The sequence below is a fragment of the Denticeps clupeoides genome, chromosome 19 (assembly GCF_900700375.1).
Source record: "Denticeps clupeoides chromosome 19, fDenClu1.1, whole genome shotgun sequence".
Classification (NCBI taxonomy): Eukaryota; Metazoa; Chordata; class Actinopteri; order Clupeiformes; family Denticipitidae; genus Denticeps; species Denticeps clupeoides.
In genome coordinates, this window is record NC_041725.1 from 15,846,947 (window position 1) to 15,871,835 (window position 24,889).

A 24,889-nucleotide genomic window follows, 5' to 3' on the forward strand; every position below is an offset into this window, starting at 1 on the left:
ATACTTTGCATATGTGGTTGGAGAGGACTGTTGGATAGTTTCTGAGTAAAGATCCAACATCGATCCAGCACAATATCTGGTAAGAAGTGGTCCCGAGCTCAGAAACTGGCCATGGACATCCGCAGTCTGGACTTTGGACTCCCAAGGCATGGAGTTTGGACCGGAAGATTGGCATTTGGGGGGCGTTGAAAGCAGCCTGACTACATTTGCAAGTGCTAATGTAGTTTTGTTATGCTTTTGCATCCTCGCCTCCCCTCCCAGTGAGGTACGATGCCGTGAGAGCCGTCTGGCTCCCGCCACCCCTCACCTATTAACCCTTCTTCCCTCGTGCCTCCCTTGTTCCCCCCCGAATCAAAGCACCGGGTATCGACTTTTAAAGACAGGCATTCCCCGGGACGTCAAGCCCATCGATCGCCGGCCGACCTGCGCTGCCGCCGCTCGGGGGCTTTCGGCGTGTTGCTGTGGCCCGCCGGTTTCCTGTCGAAGGTTAGCCACGCTCAAAGCCCAGGGGGTGGGATCAATGGGGCCTCCTGAGCCCGCCCATCACAGCGCCAGTGCTGGAGGGGCGCGATGAAAAGGAATAAGGTGCAGCACCACGTCCAAAGGTGATTTCAATTCAATTCTCACCCATTAGCCATGTTTGCTGGCTCCAAATTACCCTGTCTGACAGCCGGGCTACAGGACGGCCCAGCCTGTCACTAAATCCATCACCTTCGCCAGACTTTTGCCACGTAATGCAAGCACCGTGCCTGGAACACGCAGGCCTGGGACGTGGTTGGGAGCTTCCAAAGAAACTATCGGAGTTGGACCGCATTTCAGATATGGCTGCTGTTTTCCTCCTCTGTTTTAGATGTGTTTAGTGTCTGTCGGTGCCAGGGTTTGGATTCACGTTGGCTGTGTGTGTGTGTGTGTGTGTGTGTGTTGGCTCCGGGCGCCTCACAGACCTGCTGAGAAGAGGAGTGGGGCTCAGAGCGAGGACCCCAGGAGGGAGGCAGGGATTAGGCCGCCGCAGGTCTGTCATGGTGACATTTCTCTCCCCTGGCGCAGCAGCAGGGGTGGGGTTCACCCTCATAACCTTCAACTTTCAGCCTTAACCCATTAATCCCTTTTGGGGCTGTTGCACGCAAACACACGCACAATATGGCATCAGGAGTGGAGGGGGAGAAAGAGAAAGAAGGGGAACAAAAAACAAAAGAAATAATAAAAAAAAGATGTGACGGCTCCTACAGACGGCCTCCCCACTGCACAACCGTACCCGGCCAGCCATTAACACACAGGCTGCTTTATTTCATTTTTTTGCTGTGAATTGGAAGGGAAATAATTGAAGCCAGGCTGATGGACCGTGTGCCGGGAATGCAGGACGGGGGCATATTGCATCGCCAACATTAAAATATACACGTATATTCGTTTTTCTTTACTCCATGCAAAAAAACGAAATGTGTCGTGGCAGGATCACGAGTCTGTCTTTTCATACCCAGACTTGTTTCCCTCTCTGCCTGTAGTTCCCATCCCTTCACCCATAAAATCAGCATAAAATTGACCTAACTCTGCAAGATCAGTTGGTCAGGGATGGATCATAATCCCCGAGGAGGGAGAAGAATTCTTTTCTACGACCAAATCCGTGAAAAAGTCTTGGAATGGGATTATGCAATACATCTTTTTTTTCTGTTTTCGTCTTGTCCTGAAGATTTTTTTTTCTTCTTTACGGATTAAAAGTGTATAACACGGCACAGTAAAAACCTTTGTGTCTTTGAGTTTGTGTGTGGCTGTATGTGTGTGCGAGGAGGGCAGGGGTTACATTCTGCATGTAGAATTTCATTTGTGATGGTCCTCTTTCATCCAGTCCAGTCCTGACACAGAACAGTTCTTGCTGCAGATGGACGAACCAAACGATGCTGCACCGAGTCTTAAGTGGAGCAGCAATTGCCACACGGCCTCTTTCTATGGCTAAAGTGCTTATTGTTCATTCGTCCAAATGGCAGACCTATGTGAGAGATATATCAGGAAGTTTTGCAATTTTTGCACTTGAATCATGCACTTGACCCATGAAGCATGGTTCTTATGGTCATTAAATACCCGGACATGTCAATGAATTAGAATTTTCCAGGTCTGATTGGAAAGATTTGGAATACGAAATAAACGAGTTATGGAAAAGTGATTGAAATCGGATTTTCTATATTTACAACTACAATGTTAAAAACCAGCGCAGGTCCATAGTATCTTTGCTGGCTTTGCATAGTGCACCCCTCGTGCATTGCTTCCGTATTCCAGCTCCTCCACAGCCGCATGTCTCCTTTTTGCAAGTCAAGTCAAATGCAGATGATGATCTACTGCCGAACCTGAACTAGGCCTGTTTTACTCGGGCTCGGGCTTATGCAGGAGGAAACACTGTTGTTTAAGTTAAACTTTTCAGGGTTGTCATAAATGTAGCAATATTTCGGTACATTTTCAAATTCAGAAATTTCAGAGAACATATGGTCATGAAAGTTTGTCTGAAAATTTGTCATAGAAAAATTTAAAAATTTGTCTTTCTTTACAAAATAAATTCTTTAGAAAAAATGTGTAAGAACCCTGATGAATGAACTGTTTTTTGCTGATTATGAGATGATTTCATGGATGTTCCAGTGGTTAAATTAGAATGCCACACAAGATCTAAAACTGGTATTGATATTTGTTCTGTATGTATCTGTTTTGATGCTAGTTGGATGTGTGATGATGATGTTACGTAGATTTTACGTAGATCTCTCTTACAATAACTGCTCCACGTGTTGACCTTGCCTAGAAAAAGGCTTGATGAGTTCATAGCTGACGGATCCTGAAACAAGCTAATTGAGAAGACCCTTAAAACCCTTAATTCACTACACACACTAAACCAGATAGGCTAATTCAAAGCAGAAGCATCGTCTTTGGCTGGACACGGTGTAGTTTTTCCTCTACAACGAGGCCAGCGCTCTCACAAAATGAACAGCTCCTGTTGACCAGTTCACAGAGTGCAACTGGTGTTTATTGGTCATGTGTACGTGCTATTTAGAGAGGGAATATGTGACGGAAAGTTTTCCGAGATGACCCGGTTGTTTTGACTCCGCCTTGGTAAAACTGTGTGTGTTCGTAGGAGAGCTGCGAAGCAATACAGAGAAAAAAAAAACATATTCCGTAGTCCATATCATTGAGTTCTTATTGTTTTTTTCTTTTTCTGCGTGTTTCTAACTCAGAACCTATGCCCAGAGCACAGAGTATTTTCTCAGTATAAACCTACCCTGACCTACCTTAGATGCTTTAAGTTACAACCGCCTTAGACAAACTCTGTAACGTCACTTCTCAAACTTTTCAGACTAGGGACACATTGATTAAATAGAAATGCAATATGTAATACATGCTCAATACATATTTATGATATATTAAAATGATCATAATACAGATTAGTGACCGAAGGTTTGGTTTGATGGCATGCTCTCTGTTTCGTTAGCAATTATAAGTCTCCTTTTTTCAGGACCCCATGCATACATTACACGAGCCTCACTTTTGAGAAGCACAGCTCTATGAAGGGTGCAGTTACAGGCTGTCGTCTGTCTGCCGCTGGTTATAACCAGCCAGTGGTCAACGTCTGAGCGAAGTGTTTGTGTTCTGTTGGTGAGAGTGCATCAGTCACAGTGTCGCTGTATTCGGTAGCAGGTGGGTTGCATTCTCTAACCACCACATTTATTTACTTACAGATGACAGATAACAGACGCAAGCATAGACCTTTTCTGAAGGGCAAGGAGAAAAACGCATGCAATGCCAGTGCATTAATTGTCAATCAGAAAGAATTATTCATTCTTTTTTACCATTTATATGGATACACCTTAATAAAATGGGAATGGTTGGTGACATTGAACTCATTTTATAAGTGGTCAGAAACGAATAACTCAAGAAAGAATAAAGTTATGTTAAAACCAAGCACACCATTGTTTTTCTTGTGAAATTACCAATACATTTGCTGTGCCACATGACCCTCTTCCTATTGAAAAAAAGTTGGATCCAAGATGACCAACTTCAAAATGGCCACTATGGTCACCACCCATCTTGAAAAGTTTGCCCCCTCACAAAAACTAATGTGCCACAAACAGGACGTTAGTATCACCAACCATCCCCATTTTATTAAGGTGTATCCATATAAATGCCCCACCCTGGTCTCAATCACTTACGATTATCAGTGCATTGATTGCATTAATGCGCCATCAATTTTTCTACATTACTTCACATTATGCTTTCAAATACGTCACGCTCTTTCACACGGACATCTGAACCGGCTGCACGTTCGGATGCTGCACGCAACGTTCTCCCGCCATCAATTTCTGCTAAGCAGCATCAAGTGGACATCAGTGAACCGTCAATCGAACGCAGCTACAAAGCGCAGCGAGAACCTGTATGGCGTAAAGAGGGCGTTCGTTTTGAACGTCCGTGTGGACGAGGCCATTAATTTCAACACCGCTACTGGGTATTTGACTGGTGATGTCAGGTTTAGTCTTTGGTCAACCCTGAAGATCACATAGAAGATGCAGCCACAGAGTAGGGATTTTTGACAAATTTGCCATATTTTTTAGCTTCATTCTCTAAATGTGGAAAAACAATGAAACTGTGTACAGCCGCATCAGTGTGTGCTAATCCTCTCGAGATTTACGCGCTCGCAGAAGTCAGTGGCGGGTTTGAGTTTGAGTTCCGCGTTCCGTTCCGTTTCCATGCTGTGGTAAAGCTCCCGAAAAATAAGATGTGTTTTCAGTGAAATCCTAGCAATGGCGCACAAGCATTTTTACCATTTCCTGCAGCGCTCTGTGGACAATGTGGTGTGAAATTCCGAAGAGAACAACATTCATAAAGAAGGGTATTTATTACTCTATCGGCCTGTTAACCTGTTTCCCGTAAGTTGAGTCGTTAATCGTAAGCTGCGCGGTAAACTTGTGGCCCCGGTTTCTCCTGATCAGTTATAGCGTCGTAATGGGGCAACCCCGGTGCATGCATATGTACACGTCCCATTAGCATATGCAGGTTTGTGCGTCTGTGGCCTGCGAGGAGTGTGCTGTCACACACGGGCAGGCCACCCCCCCTGCTCCCACCCCCCTCATTAATATGTATGTTTGCGGAGCTGCGCTGAGCAGCGCGCTGATTAATGCTGTCTGTCAATTACTTACAGATCCAGAAGTGCTGTGGAAGTTCCCCCAGGACTTCGGAGACCAGGTTGGAAACACGGAACGTTCACCCCCCTTCCCCACAACCCCTCCCCGACTCCGTTAAAATGAACCCGTCCGCACCTTCCCCTTTTCTTCCCCCACTCCTGTCTCCGCATTACTTCCCATCTCTGTGCAGTAGCTGATGATAAGAAGGCTGAGAGTGTTTAGTAACCGCCATACTGCCTTGCTGTAATTATCGTGTTCGCGGTGACGTGACTAAGGAAACACATCGTACTGCGTTATCGATAAGATTGTGTTCCACTCTGTGCATTGAAGTTTAAGTTTAAGCCTGTGTGTGTGTGCAGAAAAGAAAATGATGTGATGCATGTTAATATTCTATTTTCTTAATATAGAAATGTTGTTGCTTATGGACAGACTTTGAGGCTGGCCACTGTGTCTGTGTGTGTGTGTGGCGTTACTGCCCCATGCAGCACTTAGAGAGTAACAGTGGCATATTGGCATTTAACGTGCCAGCCAGCGGCCTGTGCCAGCCCTTGAATCCTTGAATCTGGTGGGTCTTAAATTGCCAAAATGATTTTTAGAACCAAAAAAATTAAATAAAAAAAATATGGAACGGGGGAATAAAGTGAAAGGCAGGCTGCTCCGTGTGCACCACCTTTTCGAATAAAGCCACTTTTCTTAAGCGCTGCCGAATCGAGAAGGCCTTCAGTGGTGCTTGTGGCTTTGTCTGCCTCCCACATAACGAAATCACGCGCCAAAAACAGAAATAGTGAGAAAGCGCTACTGTGGCTGCAGAGAAGCATTTATATATATATATACACACACACACACACACACACACACACACACATTCCTCCCTCTCTCCACCCTTGAAAAAAAAACAGATAGTTCCTGGATAAGATGGCTGTTTTGCACAATGTGTACAGATGGATTGGCCTTTCCGCGTGAACATAAAGGGCCGCATTCACGCACCTCATTACGAGGATTAGCCCCTCTCTCTCTCTTTCTGTCTTTCTCTTCTGGTTTCTCTCTCTCTTTCTGTCTGTTCCCCTCTCTACCCCCCCCCCCCCCCCCCCCAAGTTAGCCAGCATATGGCAGCAGCAGACCCGAACTCTACAGTCCCCCTTTTGTTTCTCCTGTTATTGTTGCTGAGCGTAATGACAGTTGTAGGCCGCAGATAGGGGTGGAGGGGTTAGTCTACCCCTGGGGAGCCTTGAGAGAGACGGATGGAGAGAGAGAGAAAGAGAGAGGGAGGGAGGGAGGAGAGACAGACAAGAGTGTGGATTATGGAAATATGAATTGATTTTTTTTTTTTTTGCATGGTGGCTGAATAGAGGGGCTCAGAGGAGAACAGACTGGTAGCTGGGCACAGGGGGCCTGCTGCAGAGCTGTGAAGGGAGAAGACTCTCCACGTCCTGGTCACATACAGCTGCCATGCGGACAATCATAATGATAATAGTAATAATAATAATGAAGATGCGTCTAGTCTGCGTCGGATAAGTCCTCTCTTCCTGTCTGTTTATTTCTATATTTTATTTATGTATGCAGATGAAGCAGACAGATGGAAATGTGTCTGTCTATCTCTCTCTCAGATCTCCACCCAAACCTCAGGAAGGGCGGGGATAAAAGGCAAAAGAAATGTTACCCCGTTGGCCACAGTTGAGTCTTATTATTATCCGGGTGCTGAAAAGTCACCTAGACATCCATCCATCCATCCTGAGAGTAACAGGAAGCGCTTCACTTCATCGCGTCGCACTGCCCTCGGTTTGTTTTCGTCTGCAGGCACCCGTTCTGCGTCGGACCCCGCGAGCACGGAACCAGCATGCTACCGGGTTTAACATTCCTCCCATTTCCCGCACACCTCGGCTAGCGGTGTCAGGGCCTGTGATGTGTGTCTGCTCTGCAATGGCTGTAGGGTATCTGCGCGTTCATCAGCCCCTGCCTGAACAGGAAGCAGCTCTTATCGGCATCCCGATCTGCTACGGCAGGAAATAAACAAGCACGCCACTTTACGCCCTGACTGCTTTCGCGCTGCACTCCGGGCTTAATTCTTTGTTAACCTGCTATCGGCCCCTTGCACAGCAAGAAAATGTGTTTCGTTTACGGGGGGGCTTGGCAGTTCACATGGTGATGTGCTGTTTTCACTGGAAATGACACTTTGTGGGTGTGTGTGTGTGTGGTAGAGGATGATCGCCTGAAACGGTGGCCAGATGATGGCCGACGTCGGGCTACTGTACACTGCGTGTTGAAGCACAGCCCAGGTCCCCCGGGGGCCCTCAGCAAGCAAATATTTGTCTGGGTTGACACTGTGTTCCATCAAGAGGTACGGGCCTGACACTTCATGATTGGTCGCCCCCGTGACCCCTCCACAGGATCTCCACCCTTGGGAGGCTGAGACAAGGAGGGGAGAGAGAATCATCACCCTGTCTGGATGCTGGGTGTGTGTGTGTGTGTGTGTGTGTGTGTGTGTGGTTGTGACTGCCGTCTTCTCCAAAGGTCTTAAACATTGAAGTGCTGCTCCTGAGTGATGAGTGTGTGTGTGTGTGTGTGTGTGTGTGTGTGTGCGCGTGTAGTAGGGAGGTTTGTCTTTCTCCTTCACTGCACACTGACAGCAATCCCACACATGACCCTATAATGTGTAGATTTCTTTTTTTTTCCTCTCTTTTTTTTTCCTCTTCTTCTTCTTCTGAAGTCGATTCCCCGCCCTGCCGCCGGGGCATGTGGGTAATGGCTCAGACTCGCTCCGTTGGGCTGCCCTTTGTGCAGGGGCGAGCTCGCGCCCCCCGAAAGAGGCTCCTTTGTTGCTCATGGCTCCTGATTACACTGATCTCTGGGCCGACTTCCTGGCTGAGGTGGAGAGGAGTGAAGAGTTAGCTTCTTTTATCTTTTGAGGAGGATCCTGCTGGAGAATTCTTGAGATAAGACATCCTTGGATGTAGCGATGGTGTGAGAGGCCTTTCAGAAGGTGCTTCTCAAAAAGGGGATGTTAGGTGTGGATTCTCAGGTTCCCTTCAGTTGCCCAAAGTAGAAGCAGGAAGCGGCTGTCTGTCCCCCTTGGGTCAGTCTCTCCACTTCCTGTTCTTTCCCTGAGCTGTCTTGACGGTCTCATCACTTTAGCAGCTAATTAGTGACTGGCAGCTATAGCGATTAAACTGAATTTGCGCCACTTGTTTGGTCTTGACCACTTGACCACTGCCTGGAGCTCAGTGGTCCCGAAGGACCATCTTCCAACCCACAATGTTTCCAACCTGCCGCACTTGTAATAATCTAATTAAGGTCTGGTGAAATCTTTCCAGAAGTTGGACTTCCTAGACTGGGATTGGGAGAGCCATTTTTGAAGACATGGTTAAGACTGTTTTTTTTTTTTTTTTGCGCATTAGCTTTATTTAGCAGAAAAGGGGCGATTTCATGCAGTCACTGCATCCGTCCTTCTGCCTTTCTTCTGTTTTTCTGCTACCCACAATTTTAAGTGTTCAACTTCAGTAAATTGATGCTGTATACCAGCATAAAGTCTCACCAAAGGAAGAAACACAGTCCCACCTCTAATCATCATGACATTATAATTATTAATGGCCTCACAGGTCACCACCATAATAAGCTATACTACCTTAATTACGGTTTGTTGCCAGGTTTGGTGTCATCAGAAACCTGTAATTCTGCCCTCTAGTGGACATAATGAGGCGTAACGCGAACATAAACCAGCTATATTTCACGACAGTGCTAAATGACTAGTAAGGAGTCCATGTTGGGGATGGCGACTGTGGCATTGTGAAAATGAAGTGCGCAGTACAGTGTACAGCACTGCAGTGTTTCCCTGGCTGTTTTGGTGAATGCACTGAAGTTAAAAAAAAAAAAGGCGGTAACACAACTGAGAGTCACACGCACCCAGAAACGGACCAATGGCGAAAAACAAGGTTGTAGTTTCCTAGAGTAGACACCACAACCCGGCATCTCGCCAATTAGCATGGGCCCCGGACTAATGCCGCAGCGTCACTGGTTACAGTCACATTCATCTGTGCCCCTCCCCCATTTTATTCTTTTTTTTTTTTTTTAAGGGTGTAGAGTTTGTGGGTGAGTAGGGGGTGGATTGGCTGTCCTCTGTCAGTCCAAGCCCCTACACACACACACACACACACACACAGAGCAGAGAGATTCTCCTGTGGGAGATGACAGCTTAAGCGGGTAGAATCCCCCCCGGCCACTTGGCACTCAATTAATGATGTTTCTGGATCTGTGGTGTGTGGTGGTGTGTGTTTTTCTTGCCTTCCTCTTCTTCTTATTTTTTATTGGGGGATGATATGCATCTAAATCTTCATTTGGCCCAGAAGAAGTATCAGTTTTGTCTTCTCAAGAACAAAAACACCATCTCACCACCACCCCCCCTCCATTCACCTCCCCCCATCACTGCCATCATGCTAATTTATTCAGCTCCGCATCGTTTGGGAGACGGATGCCTCCCTCTCTGCTCGGGCTTTGAAACAAAGTTGAGTTGCTCGCAACTAAAAGGGGCGAGTTGGACGTGTTGGTTTTTTCCGCGGCGCTTTTAACGGAGAACACTCCGCCTTGCGCCTGATGCATGCTGGGATACGCTCCAGCTCCCCCACGACGCCGACTTGGATGACCTGGAGTGGTGGGTGGACGTATGGAGGGATGCCTTCTTTCTTTCCATGTGTTTGGGTTGAATTCAGAATGATTGCAAGCCTTTGAAGTAGAGCCTCAGAGAAACGCAAGATTGCATCTGAACGGGGACGCCAGATTGTGTCCACGCTCGACACTTATTTATTTATTTACCTTTTAAAGCAACATGTACTCGCATGTTGCCCCTTCAGTTTTTAAATTTAGAATTTTGTCAAAAAAAACAAAAAAAAAACCCTAACAATCGTGACGTTATATGAGTTTTATTAAGAGAGAGAACAGAAATAACACCAGTGGCAGCAGATGGAAGATTGGCTCCTCTCTGCTGAAGGGGTCAGTGTGAGAAACTGTTATAAAAAAAAAAAAAAAAAAAAGGTAGAGAGGCATCAGCAGAAGGAAGGAATCCGGCTCGACTCTTTTCAGGAGAGAAAATGTAACGGCCCGTGCCAATTTGAAACTGCACCTCTGCAGTTCTCGGCGCTGCTCGGCGCGCTCCGCCTCGGTCCATCTCCGGAGTCGGCCCTTATTAAAGGCGAGCAGCCCGGGTCAAACCGCTGAGCAGGCAGCATGCTATTAAAACATAATGAAAGGAACCTCTCCCCCGCCGGAGCAGTCATAGTCCACGGCGCGCAAAGATCCTGCTGGCGGCGAAACGCCACCCGTCTGCACGTGACTGTATACGATTTCCATATTACACATTTTGCATGATGTGCGCTGTACATGTAAGCTTTAATATGGACTCGGTATTTTCGATTGCAAAATATTTCAACACCGTACACCTATAACTGTATATTAAATTGTGAACGGTTGTTTTTGCTGTGACCACGCCCACTACAGAGACCAATATGCAGATAATCAGCACTTTGATTCAAGCATTCTGATTGGTCAGCCGTATTGACTGGTCAATGTGATACACACCCATTCCCCCTAAATGTTGTTACTGAACGTTGATTTATTTCATCTAGATTTTATCGTAACTGTTCATAAGAACGGGCACAATTTTTTGACAACGATATTTAATGTTGTTTTTTTTTGTTAGATCACTTGAACACCAACTAATTAGAACTAATTGCTATAATATGTAAATACCTCAACATAACTGAATTTTTCTGAATGTCTAGATTGACACATATCTCATATAATTGTAAATCATATTATGAGACAGATTACGTACATAATATTGGAAATAACAGCTACAGAGCCAGTATCTTGATGCAGTTTATAACGGAGGAGGGGTCTTTTTTACATGTCTGTGTGGAGTGTGGGGTGAGAGATGTTTTAAAAGGCAGAAGCTCGGTCCACTTGTACCATACCTGTTTTCACATGTCAGCAGTGATCAGTCTCGCCAGCGCTCGAACCCTCTAGCGGGCTTTATGTGTTCTGATGCAATCTTACAACCCAACGTGCTGACAGAGGGAATCCATACGGTCGCAAAACCCCAACATAAAGAGCCTGGTGGTCTGCGGTGGAGGGTCGGCTGCCTCCTGTCTTTAATGCTGCGCTTCCTTTTGTCATCGTAGCCAGAGGCCTTAGTAAATTCATGCAGTATGGCCCGGGCTTGTGCTGTAAGCCAGGAGCGAGCCCTAATTGGGGAGTGTGTGTGTGTGTGTGTGTGTGTGTGTGTGTCTGTGGGGAGCCATGGGGCTCGTGCATTGATCTGTGTGGAGACAGCCCAGTAAACCTGTCACTGAGAGCCACTCTGCCACCAGCCTGGTGGCTGTGCCAATCACACACACACACACACACACACACACACACACACCCAGAGCGTGGCCAGGTTGTGCTGCAGACTGCACCACGCCGGCATGTGGACCTGCTGCCTGGGTGAATTTTTAAAGAGCGTCGAGGTTTAAAGACTCGGGCCCCCTGGGGAGGAATCCAGGCGAGAGAGAGAGGTGAGAAGTGAGTCTCTCTCTCTCTCTCTCTCTCTCCCTCCCTGCCTCCGTCCTCCCACCCCCCGTCCTGAGACGGGATTTTTTGACAGAATGAAATGATCGCCGCTTACTGCAGATTTCCCCAGTAAAAATAACAGCGCGCGCTCAGTGCTGGAGCGTGTTTACTGTCTCCCTAGCAGAAGACGGACCCCCCGCCTCCCCGTGCCCTCCTCGTCCCACCATCATTGGCATCTGTGGCAGAATATGCAACATTTCCGAAGAATCACGGCTAACTCGGCGCGTCCTGCTACCCAGTGCCAGCCGAGGAGCCACTGCTGCTCGCGGCTGCAGCTGTAGTCGTGCCTGCAGCCTAGTTGAGCGCGAGTGTCCAACTGATAGCTGAACGCGCACACACACACACACACACACACACACACAGGAAGACACATCATCTCCAGAGGGAGTCTCGGCGCAGTGTGGGAAAGAAATAAATAAAGAATGAGCGGGAGAAGTAACGAGGGAAGGAGGGAGGACGAGAAGGAGAGGGAGGGAGGGAGGGAGCCGTGATTTCAGGCCTCCACACTGGGACCTCAGCGGGAAGGAGACCGCTGTCTCGCTGACTGATACCCCTGTCTCAACAGTAAATAAATAATGCCCACCGCCTCTAGTGAGTTGTAAATGCATTATCTGCTTTATATTCTTTTGTCTTGGGAAAATGGTCGGGAGGAGGGGGTTAGGTGGGGGATGCAAAAGAAAAAAACCAAAGAAAGAAAGAAACAGGGCGGGAAAAAAAAAAAAAGATGACGGAAAAATAAAAATACAACTAAACAACAGCACCTGGTAATGCAATGTCCCCTACTACCTTCCCCCAAGCCTCCTGATTCTCCTCCTCCTCCTGTGGCTTCTCTTTGGTGGTAGTCCCCTGATCGCTTGCATAAACGAGGGAGACGAGGTGAGACAGACAGACAGACACACACACACACACACACACTCGAGCTCACAAACACAGACAGACACGCGCTTAGGCGAGATTCGCCTGCTAATGCCGTAAGGAAAATCGTGGGAAACGTTTTTTGTTCCGTCTGTGCGAGAGACCTCTGGGAAGCCTGATGGCTTCGTTTTCTTTCCCTTTCTGTTCTGTTCTTTTTGCGCGAGTGTGTGTTTTTTCCCCAGATGGAAGCATGTGGATTTTTAAATGCTTGTAGATTTTCATTGTTTTTCCTTTTGTCGTTCTTCAGCACGGAACTTCGTGCAGGCTTCGTGCTGTTTAGTATTTTTTTTTTTTTATTATTTAAAAAAAACTGTGATTTGCATCTTGCCTCACCTCTAACACCAAGTCTACCTGCGGATCGTGTATACTGGGTTCCTGTGCTGGACCAGCTGTTTTTTTAGTGCTTTTATATGCTTTTTTGCAACAGCATAGTGGGCTGTGTTAGCCGTATCGCATGGGACGTGTTTGCAAATATCACATTGCCGAGTTAACCAATCAGAATGCTTAAATTAAGCACTGACATTCTTACTGCATGTTTGGCATGGCAGAGGGCATGGTCTCCAGATATCTGCAGTAGAGACGATGCTTGTAACGTCCACTGAGGAGATGGAGAAGAGGAGCATTGACGTATTGACAGGAGGGGGTTTAAATTGTCCAGAATGAGGAAGTAGGTTGTGTGAGAGCTGTCAGTCATGCCTACAGGCTCCTCCCCCTTTCATATGTAAATCTTCTGGGTATAAGAAATAATTAGACACAGCATACAGATAACTAGCAAGCAGCCACTTCTTGTTTTTTTCGTGTAAATCCAGAAGACATAATTGATTATGATACCTCACTGGTTCGACTTGTTTTGCACACTTTTGTACAGATTTGTATTTTTTTTATTATTATTATTATTATTTTGCACTGGAAGTGGTGGGCAGGACGTTAATTTCGCTGCACTGTTGTACTAAGTGCGATTGTGCAAGACTTTAAACTTGATACATAGCCTTTTATATATCTCATATGTTCTTCTTGGTTCTTTTGTTGTTACCAGGCCGGTGTGCATATGTACTGAGTTGTTGCATTCAGCCTGTAGCGGTGATGAACGGTGCCGCGGCCCATCGTTCCTTCACCAGGCAGAGTTTGTGTGTGGCATCGTGGGTGTGGCCTTGACAGGTTTGGGCGTCTGGAAGAGCGACGTTTTTTTTTTTGCATGCATGCAGAGAGGCGGTGCGCGCTCCATATGTGTGGCGTAGCGGCGCCGGGCGCGGAACATATTGGTGAACGTATCGGGTGGTTAATAATAGCAGCGCATGCATACGGCTGCGTCAGGGAGTCAGATGCCTGTGACAGCTTTAAAGGCGTGCAGCCATCCAACACACAGACTCGGAGATGAGATGCACCCTAAGTCCTCCTTCCCACTTGCCAACACCCCCACCCCTCCTCCAGACCTTATTCTGCAAAACACACTCTTAACACATGTGCACACACACACATACACACACACACACATATAAATAAAAATCATAAACACACACACACACACACTGAGACATGTAACGTGTGCAGAGCAGACAACCCCATCTAACTTGAACCCTGCCCCCCCTTCCTCCCAGCAGCGTTGCGGTGGCAGCTTTATTTTTTGAGCTGGGATCTGTCACAGTTCCCCCTGGCTGAGCCGCCACCACAGCCAGCGCGCGTCCCTCTCTCTCTTTCTGTCTCTCTCCATCTCCCTCTCACCCATATGGCCCCGCTCTGGCTCTGCGGGCTCCTCGCCTCCATATGCTGCTGCAGGAGAGCCCCCCAGTCCCACCGGGGAGACTTGGGGCCTTTTCCCTCCCTCACCGCCGCCGCCGCCATCCAGCCCGGCCTTCTCCACTCCACCGGACCCCTCCTGTGCCGCTTAGGCCATTGTCAACGCAATCTGCCAGCCCCTCGTCTCTTAACACCCACCCCCTGCGCGCACACACTCGGCGAGTTTCAGCGATCGATGAGCTTAATCGCGCCTAATTATTTAAGCCGTGGACAACCCCACCGGCCCCGAATCCCTCCTGTCCTCTCCCTCTCCCCGGCTCCAAGCCCCTCTCATTTTACACATTTCCCACCTCTGTGGTTCCTGTTCAACTGTTCAATGTGCAGCAGGTGATGCTGGAGATTATGACGACGACGATGATGGTTTGGTGATCTCTCTGCCTTGTCACAGGAAGCCCTCCGGACCGTGCCGAAGTTCTGCTTCCCCTTTGACGTGGCACGGTAAGCTCGTATATACTGCTGATCTCAGATCAGCCACTGCACTGCCTCGTTCCCAGAGTTCAACTAGTAGCATGATGGAAGAGCAGTGGGGAAGTATTTTAACGCACTCCCATTTCTGCATGTTCTAGCTCACCTGTGGTCAGACGGGGAAGCAGCATGACCGCAGAGTGGCATCTGCTGGAAAAAAAAGAGTTTCTTAATGCTTTAAATGTTAAACATATAATAAATATAAAGTGCCACTGAATGGAAGCCCCCCTCACATTTTAATTCGAAAAATCGAGCGTTGTTTGCATGATCCAGGTGAGGGGAGACCAGGACTTGTCACAAGCTTTTTTGCTGCCATCTAGTGATGAAACCGAAGTGTTTGGCTTTTTAACACTCAGCCCCTCACTGCTTCAGTCTTTTTTTTCACCGTTCAGGTATTTGGCAGTAAAATTTAAATTGCCAGTGAATTCAAAAACAGCATGAAGCCGGCTGGAAGCCAGTCTGTGATGCCATGCGCCTCATAATGATCCTATAACCTGTCTCTGTATTTGAATTTCAATCCCCACCAAAACTGATGGCCTGGCAAAAGAGTATTATATCTGTGCAGCATTAATTTGAGAATGTGGACATGATTGTCTGTGATTTATGTGTGTTTTGAGCAGAATATCCCAGAACCAGGTGGGCCAGAACTTCACGTTTGTTCTCACAGACATCGAGAGCAAGCAGCGGTTCGGCTTCTGTCGGCTGACGTCAGGCTGCCGCGTCTGCATCTGCCTACTGAGGTGGGTACCTCACGTCCATCCAGACGATAGGCAAGGCTCAGGTTCACTCTCGCACGTCCGATTCGATCAGCCCGTCCTCTACACAACACAGATGTACTCAGTTTCTGACTCCAAATAACTTTTTACATGCTATGTTCAAGTGATGTGTCCATAACACGCAGTCATGAGGTCACGTATCTGCACATCTGCAAAACAAAACCACAGTCCCCAAATGTGAATGGGCTTTTTGTCTGAATTTAAAGTCCCATAGTTCTGATTGCTCAATAATCACACATTATGGAAATTAGCTTCCTTTCCCATACAAAAACTGGGAAGAAGTCACAGCCGTTAAAGGAGAGGAGATTAGACAGATTAGACAGCCCCCAGCATGCAAAAACAAGGCCACAGGCCCGGATTACCGACTGCTCTGAAATGCCTACTTGATATTGACGGACAATTGGGAGGTTTATCATGGGCTAGAAGAGCCGCTCTCGCTCCCTCCCTCCGCCCCTCTCCTCTCCCCGTCTCGAGCTCTCTCTGCCGCCTGGCCTTTGTCCCCCCCCCTCCCCTATCCCCATCTTTCCTCCCTCCTCTTTTTTTTTTCTCCCCCCGTCGTTATTCGGCTACTGGCACAGAAGCATGCCAGCGACGCTGTACCGTGGCCCCATCATTATGCATGAAGTCCTGCTGCCAATTAGCCGCAGTCTCCCCTGTCCCCCTCGCTGAGCTCGACATGCTAATTCATTTGACATATGATGTATAAAATTCATTATGCATTCTGAGTAGTTTGCATGGCTTGCTTCACTCATAATAAGAAATGTATGGAAAGTTGTGTTGCTTTTTTTTATTGTTGTTGTTGTTGTTTTGCTTTATGCGGTGTGATGCTGGTTGTCTGTTTTTTATTTATGCCGTTCACTGAGAAACATTTTTTTTGTGGTTTTACGGTCTTGCCACATAGATACCTGTAATTAAACACCTACATATATTACGTAATTAATGTTTCTCAATATAATGGGCAGTATATCTGTATATGCAGACATGAAAATGCTGAGACATTATTTATTTCTTTATTTATTTGGCCTGCCAGCACTTCTCCAAAAGACACTCCCCTCCCCGGTATATAAAACCGAAGGTAATTAAAACAGTTTGCGTCGGCGTGATTGTTGAAGTGCTGGGACCATAAAATTGTCACCTCTGCTTACACGAGGAAGTGGCCTAATGAAAGGGACAGTTTTATACGCGCTGGACTTTGTAGCGCTGCAGCTCTGGCACGGGTCAGAAGGACCCGACTTCCTTCAGGCAAAGCGGCCCTAAAAGCGGGATGGTTCCATTTTACACGCTTTACACACACACACACACACACACACAGTCTCATTGCGAGGCAGTGTCCCTCAGACATCTGAGGGGTTGCAGATGAAGGAAAAAAAAAAATTTGTGAGTCATTTTATGGGATGGCTGAGGCTTGGCTTTCTGCAGTTAGTGGTCACTTAGCATTCAGACGGGCTGCACTTCCTTCCCTTTACTTAACCTTTAACTGGTACGGAGGCGCGCTGCTGTAATCAAATCTTGTGCCGGTTACAAGGTGCAAGTTATTTATGAAGGCTTGCAGCGGCATGATTTAAGAGCCACCGAGGGGGAACGAGACGTAAAAGATAGTTATTGCCACAAACGCCGCGCTAATCAGTCATTAGCATGGCGCGATGTTACCCTCAGCGTGAGAATTAAAAATAGATAAATAAAGAATAAATAACTCACACCGCCGTATCGCTCCATTAATCACGGTCGAGCTATTTGATCACACTTTACCGCGTCCTTGACGTCCTGATACAAATGAAGGCGCGTTTGCTCGATTTTAATAATGATTTTTCACGGCGCACCACTAAATCACGCTCCTTTAAACATGGTTATCTGCTGATGGCTCCTTTTGGAAGTGGCAGGTAACGGCGGAGGATAAATGTGTGACGGAGGTTGGGAGTAGGCCACAGATTAGCTCGTTTATTCTTTGAGTATACAGCGCGCTTTAAGGAGGGCTCCGGCGCGGCCCGCCATGATGAATGTCCCTCTATCTGAGGATTTGTGGAGTGCAAACAAATATGGGTCCCAAACTGTGAGGAGAAGGACGTGTGCCGCCCCACACTCGTTTTTTATTTTTTATTTTTTTTAATTAATAAAAAAATGTAAGAAAAGTTTCCTTCCCGTGCTCGTATGGCGGTCGCTTTCTTTTCCCTGAAACAGAAAGCCCGTCAGCCGGCGTGCTGAGGAGTGTAATGAGAGCGCCGCTCCCTCCGAGGCGCGCCTCGCCTCTTTGACAGCGGAGGCTGAGCTTGAAACACCCTTCACACGTGACAAATGAAGGATTAACCAGCAGGAGCCTTGCGTCTTAAACAAAGAGACAAACAGAAGATAATATCTCGCTCTTCCTCCTTAAGACTCATCGGGAGGGGACGCTCCCTGCTCTCAGTTTGTTTTGGTTTTTTGGGCCAGAAAAAAAAAAAAAAAAAAAAAAAGTCTTGACTTGATATCAGACTTTCCACAAAAACTGTCATTTTTTTTTGTAATTCACTTTGTAGCTGTGAGCCCAGACGATGGCTTTCTCCGGTGGTGCCGAACTTGACCCGGTTTATGAGAGTCTGTACATGCGGACGTCAGAAGATTGGCGTGTTAAGGAGCTGATTGTTTCAGGTTAATGGTCACTCAGGCCGGCGATTCTTGCGCATGGCCGCACTTCCCCGGCGACGGCGTGCCATTGGCTCCCGAGCGGGGGACTCGGCAATATGAAAATTTGCATCACGGTTCACTTTTTATTGTTTTCTTGTTGTCTGTTAATTCCAGTCTGTGGAGTGCTCGCTGACCCATGAATTGTAAAGGGAACAGAATGGAGAATCCCAGCATCCCAGTCGCTTCCTGTTTTTTTTTTTTTTTCCTGTATCTTCTCCTTCGTATTAATTTTGATTATTTCGCAGCGTCTTAGATGCAAATTAGCACCTTAGCCGCTGTGCGCAGTCAGATGGTCTGGGTTCGGCGTCTCTTCGCGGCGTGCCGTTCGGCAGCTTGTAAGGCAGGAGATGATGTCATCATCATTCTTAATGAAGTGGGAGACATTAGCCCAAATAAAAATTCACAAAAGGTTGAAGTCTGCAGTCTCACTACATTGCATAACAATGTACACGGAGCATATTTGACTACATCAAAAAAAAAAAAAAAAAAAAAATCTTGGCCTCGTTTCACCGTTTAAAAAAACCCCAAAAAAACCACATCAACTTTGCCAAGAATCTGTCAAAAAACTGTTATGGATTCATAGCGCTTCTGGTATCCATACTGGCCGATTAACTGGAGCACAGACGCCGAATAATAATTATTATTTTACTCTGTTAATACACTTGTTGATGTTAAATAAGCCATGGCAAGCATGAAATGTCTTATTAAATAAAGCGCAGCGGCTGTTTTTGTGCCTCGGCACGACTTTTGGACCTGGCTGTAAAAACCGTTGAGTCTCCGCTCCCGTGTTTTCCAGAAGGGAGCGGATGAAGTTTATTTAGATTCCCCCTCCCCAGTGCAGCAGACACGAGTGGAATGTCATGAGAATGCCGTAATTAGGCGGTGGTATTCTTAAACTGCGGCCCCGGTGCCGGCACGAGCGACGGAGCCAAATGTCAAGGCCGAGTCAGGTTCGCGGAGAAACAAACAAACGTCGAGCGCCGCGTCCGATAAACGGGAATGCCTGCGCGTGACGCTTCCTGTCGATGGGAGTGCGTTTAAACCTACAGATGTGCGATACGAGTCTGAGTCTGCTCATGTTCTTCCCACAGCTATCTCCCATGGTTTGAGATTTACTACAAGCTGCTGAACACACTGGCAGATTACCTAACAAAACAGCAGGTGAGTTTTTGTGTGGCGCTGTAAATGGTCTTTGAAGCTTTTTAAGTGTGTTAAGCAAATACACTTTTTAAAATAGGCTCATTCACTCAGACACTTTTTTTGGACTGTTTTATCCACTCTGGTTTCACTCCGGTACGTGCAGTTTTCCCAGTGAAATCACAAGGCCAAGCACAGCTAATTCTAATATTTGAGTGACACGTGAACACCTTGCCTTCAGTGCAGCGCCCAGGGAAGCCCCTTTGTTGACACGCATCAGACCAAGCACTGACCCAGGGGAGCAGTTCCGGGAAATTAACCGGAAAACACATCATTGGTCGAAGCAACCTTTAAAAGCTAACGCTGAGAAACATGCTGCTTATATCGCCCAACGTTGCTGGAGCCGATGAGCCAGCGTTTCGCCTCGACGTGCCTCTATCAGCGCAGCTGTCATGCAGCTATGCCTTAACAAAGCTGCTGAGAGGAGGCGCTGAAGGGGGGTCCAAGACTCCTTCGTACAAACAAATCATAGGCTAAGTACACCAGGAGTCAGAGGCCATGAGCAACTGGGCCTCGTCATGCAAACAGCTTCACTGTTTACAGCTTCACATCCCGCTTCCTCACTTTTCCTCTTGCTATTTTTTTTTAATTTTATTTAGGACAGTGCATTTAACCTTTCATTTAATATACAGTCACGTCGTGCTTGTGACTTTTTAAAACCTCTAACATAGCAGACATGTGTGAGGAAATTCTAATTTAGAAAGGACTTTAGGACTTTAATTTAGTTTTATTATTTTCTCCCCACCCCTCACAATAGTGTATATGCACTTCTTTTATGTATTATTTTTATGAACAGACTATTCCATTAATATCTAGTAGATGGGGACAACTGCGTATTAGAAAGGAGAAGCCGTTTTAATGCTATTTGTGAACGCTGTTCAACGTGATTCTTAATTTAATTAATTAATTAATTAATAATTTTATGTTTTTTTGTAACTTGTGAGGGTGAAGAAACTGTCTTCCTGGTCAGTGATTAAAAAATTACGAAATCAGTGTCTGTTAGGGACCAGACAGTATTTTTGAGGGCATCAAATAGCGTCAGAACCCAAAAGCACCCGTAAAAGCGGGCGTATAATCCAGAGGCTTGTTTTGTGTTAAAAAACGATCTCCAGTGGCTTCTTAAAGCCTCCGTGTTTGAGCCGGGAAGCTCAGTTTAATTACCAGCCAGCGATGTAGCCCCGAACTCATCCTCGGAATAATAAGTGTCTGCAGTGGGCCTGGCTTACCACTGCTTAAACTCAGGAACGGTCGTTAAATACGTGTTGGATTGATTTTTTTCTTCTTTTTCACCCCTTTGGGCATGCTGTAGGAATTTTTTTTGTAAACGTGCCATGAACTTTTTTTTCCTCACATGTTCTCGTTGTGTCTCCTGCAGGAAAACGATTTGAATGACATGCTGAAGTCACTGTACACCCTGCCTGTGCCAAAGCCCAACACTGCAGTGAATCTGAGTGTGGTAGGTACCGCAGTCCCCACCAGGGGAGGAGAGGAGTGGGGCCAGGGCCTGACGTTTTGTTTAGAAACAGAAGTGGGTTCAACAGACTGTGTTTGCGATAAGGTCTGTCGGACACAGTTAACTTTAATGGCCACTTTCACAACTCATCATATTTTCACAGTTATCACCTGTCAGAGATGTATATAAATGTGTCTGCTGCTCCGAGTTGGAGTATGTGCTTTGTGAAAGTTGACATTATCGCCAAAACTGAAAAAAAAAAAAAGATTAATTGTTCTAAGAAGTCTCAAATGCTCTTCTGGCTCATGGACTACTGTGTGTTGTAGATTTCTAACACCATTAACATTGTATTCTTATCCTTAGTGAGACCTTTATTTTCAATTTTCAAAGTACAATTTTTTTTTAACTTGGTGTTTTTGCATAATCGCTTTTTAATTGAAGTTTTGTCCTTACAAACTCCTCTAAACACCCCACACAACTGGAAAACTGCCCACACAAGAGGTTCCCATCCAAGGGAGAACAGTGGCTTTATCAAGTGAATGTTCCCCAAATGTTGTATTTTTGTACCATAGACCGACCATAGTCTTATGGTCAAAAACATGATTGTGTAAAGTAGTACATTTCTCATTGTGATATAATTTTTTTAAAATAATAATTAATACTAATCAAGTATGAAGGTTGTCTTTCTGCATACTGTGCAGTAGGTGGCCTTTTTATTTTTGGCCCCTGCCCTTCAGTCAAGCTCAGTCATCATGGTAATGATTTGGTCAGAAGTCGAATTCTTGTTTTAATTTTAGCAGAAATTAATACCTTGGAACAAACATTTTTCTTATGAATGTTTAGTTAAAAAATTCTTTGAATACCACATATTATAACAACTGAGTGCATTTTGAGACCATTAGATTAAAACCCTAAAGAGCAATTTAATCATCATTGAAAATTAAACAGCTTTCTGGAGCTGCATGCTATTTATGGGGATTTATGTTTTGCATAACACAGTAAATCCAGTGCTATTTAAAAGGTTAATAAGTGCATTCCCCCCATTACTGCACATTCTTCCCAATTAAAATGCAAAACTGTGGAATTAAAGGTGACCACAGAAATTATTACAAAAACATTTTTTATATGTATAAAATGATTAAGATAATTATGAATTCATTACCATGAGGTGCTGAATTAAAAAAAACAGCAATTGTTTTATGTTTATCATGACAGCTTAGAAAAACAATAATTTCCTTTGAGACTGAACCCCATTTTACTGTCTCTCAATGTGCAAGAACAAACGGTTGCATTTTGCCATCGGGCAAGTAGTGAAAGATCCGGAAAGCCAAAAACCGGTGAGTGGAGTGAGTGAACGAATGCGTGAGCAGAGGGGGAGAGAGAGAGACGTCTCTCAGAAACCGCTACACTAATCACTTGGGAGAAGAAGGCTTTCCAATTTTGCCAAAAAGCCTCGCTATCTCTTTAAATATAGCAAACACAAACTGTCCTGGGTCCATGGGGTCTGTTTCTTCTTTTCTGGAAAACAATCAAACTTCCTAAATGTTTAATGCCGCTCCACACTGCTGTATTCTCTTTTCGAATATCAAAAGTTCCTTTATATTGGCTTTTTTTAAAGAAAATGCAGTTGTGCTCACAAAATCTCCTTGATGCTCTTCCCATTAACCCACATTCCATGTGTTTGTGTTTGTGTAAACATGGCTTACAACGTGCAGCAGCTCCTGACACCGACACGCACTTTCGTTCTGCATTAAGCCTCACCCTCAGCCGCGTGGCAAAATCATCTCCCTTTTCCACATTATTCATAATCTGACAGAATGACACAGCAGGAAAAGTAAATCACGCCTGTTCCGCGCAGCAAAATTCCGAAACATTCCGCAGCCCAGCCAGGCAGGCCGTTCAGCTTTAGGCGCAACATGCGATGATGCCTGGTCACGGAGGAAAGTTTCAGAATACGATAATTAAAGACAAAAATCCAGCTGCCAGAGTTGGGTTTTTCGCTCCCTTTTCTCTGCTACTTAACCAGGTGATGGTTCCTCCTTTCAAGTGCTGTGGATGGAAATGGTGTGAAAACTAAATCATTTCCATTCATGAGCAACGCATTATAATAATTTCTCCTTTTTTTTTTCTTTTTTTTCCTGTTTCTGTGATGTGTCTGCTAAGCATAAGCTGCAACCCAGAAAAGCGGCCCTCAGGATTTTCAGGGCAGAGCGCGTTGATAACGAGCCACATGATAACGCGCGCTCTTCATAAACACGGCCCGCCGGATACGCGGCCAGCTGGAACGGGCCCGCAGACTCGCGGCTCGCCCGAGTGGAGGCGCGGGCCGGCCACCCGTTCTGTGGGAACGTAAACAGAAACATGTCCGGCGGGCCCCGCTCCCAGTCACCCCGCCGCCCCGTCCCCGGCCAGAGTGCGGCGTCCATTCCACTTCCTCACTCGGTTGGGAAAATGCTGAGGATCGCTAGCTTGCCTTCGTCCCGCATGCTTCCTATTAAGTGGAATTTGACATGAAAACGGTTGTAAAGCGTGTTGTAAAGTCATTTTTTTGTGGCCCCGTTCTGGGGGACCAGCAGTGTTAACTTGTGCTGCGTCTGGGAATCCAATCTCCGCTGTCCCACTCTTCCCGGAGTCTTTGATCCGTACATTAAACTGGCCCGCTCCCCCCCCCTTTTTTTTTTTTTTTTTTTTTTTCTTCAGTATTTTTGATTTTTTTTTTCTCAGGCAAGTGCGAGGCAGCCCTGTGATCCAGCGAGAACGGCCTGCTTTTAATGCTTTAATAAAGAACTTGTTTTACACCGAGATTTCACCTCCGCCGCTGCCGCCTCTCTGGGGCTTTCTCTGCTATCGACTCGCTCTTTGCTCCTGCAATATGTATTCGCCACGATGCCGGTCCGTAAGCAAGTGAAATAAACAATGAAGAAGATGAGCCATAAATCATTGAACAAAGTCAAAGCTTTCTTTCTTTCTTTTTTCCCCCTTCTTTCTTCCCGGTAAAATTTGGCCTCCCCCCACCAGCATTCATACTTCATCGCTCCTGACATTAATGGACTTCCCACCATCCCTGAAAGTGTGAGTACCTTTATGAATATGTTTGCTTTGGCTTTCGGTCTAATGTTTTTTTAATATATAACTGTGGTGCTATGCATCAAACCATAAGAACCTCCGAGTAGCACCGCTAGCGGGGTCATATATTAGTCCGCTTTTCTGCTTGTCCAACTTCCGTCTTGTTGTCGCTTTTGCTTCCGCAGAGGAACTTGACTGAGTACTTTGTTGCGGTGGACGTGAACAACATGCTCCATCTGTACGCCAGCCTGTTACACGAGCGCCGCATCATCATTACCTCGAGCAAGCTTAGCACTGTGAGTATCTCCCATCGCGAAGTTTGTGTTCTTGCGCAGGCCGCGTCGGTCAGTGGGTTTACGGGCAGTAAATGACGCCGCGGTGCATCTCAGCGCCCGTCCAGCTTTAAATGATTAGTTTTTGCCGCCGTAACTCTTGCATAGTTTCAGTCCGCCTCCCCGGCCCGAGAGAAGGGAGTCGGCCAGCTTATCTCCGAGAGCTCCCCTCGGGGAGAAGCGGGCCGGTGATGTCATCGGCGGCCGTATCTCCTCGCCGGCGTATCTGCGGCATCGAGACGGGCTCGGTGCGCAGGGGGGGGGGTCTCCCCGAAGACCTGGCACTGTAGGAGGCTCTCGATGTTACCCAATCCTCCGGGCGTCTCACTCCCCAGAATTTAAGACGCTGGCCAGCTTGTTTGGCATGTGCGGTGACACCGTCGGTTTAGAGCAGCGTGAAATATTATTCTCAAGGGGGCCGGGAGATATTTCTTTGTGTCTATGGGGTGGGGGTGTGAGCGGAGATTTATTGTT

At 46.4% G+C, this 24,889-nt stretch overlaps 1 protein-coding gene across 8 annotated transcripts in view; it reads left to right on the top strand.

Annotated features, from left to right (window-relative positions):
- Positions 1-24,889, top strand: part of dennd1b (DENN/MADD domain containing 1B) — a 77,540-nt gene that overhangs the window by 12,649 nt on the left and 40,002 nt on the right. For 6 of the 8 annotated variants that reach the window (XR_003743147.1, XM_028961167.1, XM_028961161.1 and 3 more), the window contains exons 3-10: positions 5,171-5,214; positions 14,854-14,903; positions 15,551-15,670; positions 19,459-19,528; positions 20,940-21,020; positions 22,295-22,354; positions 24,036-24,089; positions 24,269-24,379. Coding sequence is in view for 7 of the 8 variants with exons in the window: in XM_028961167.1 (XP_028817000.1) it covers positions 5,171-5,214; positions 14,854-14,903; positions 15,551-15,670; positions 19,459-19,528; positions 20,940-21,020; positions 22,295-22,354; positions 24,036-24,089; positions 24,269-24,379 (590 nt within the window). In the remaining variant the exon portion in view is untranslated. The remainder of the gene's footprint in view (positions 1-5,170; positions 5,215-14,853; positions 14,904-15,550; positions 15,671-19,458; positions 19,529-20,939; positions 21,021-22,294; positions 22,355-24,035; positions 24,090-24,268; positions 24,380-24,889) is intronic. The other 2 variants (XM_028961163.1, XM_028961165.1) reach the window with 2 other exon arrangements.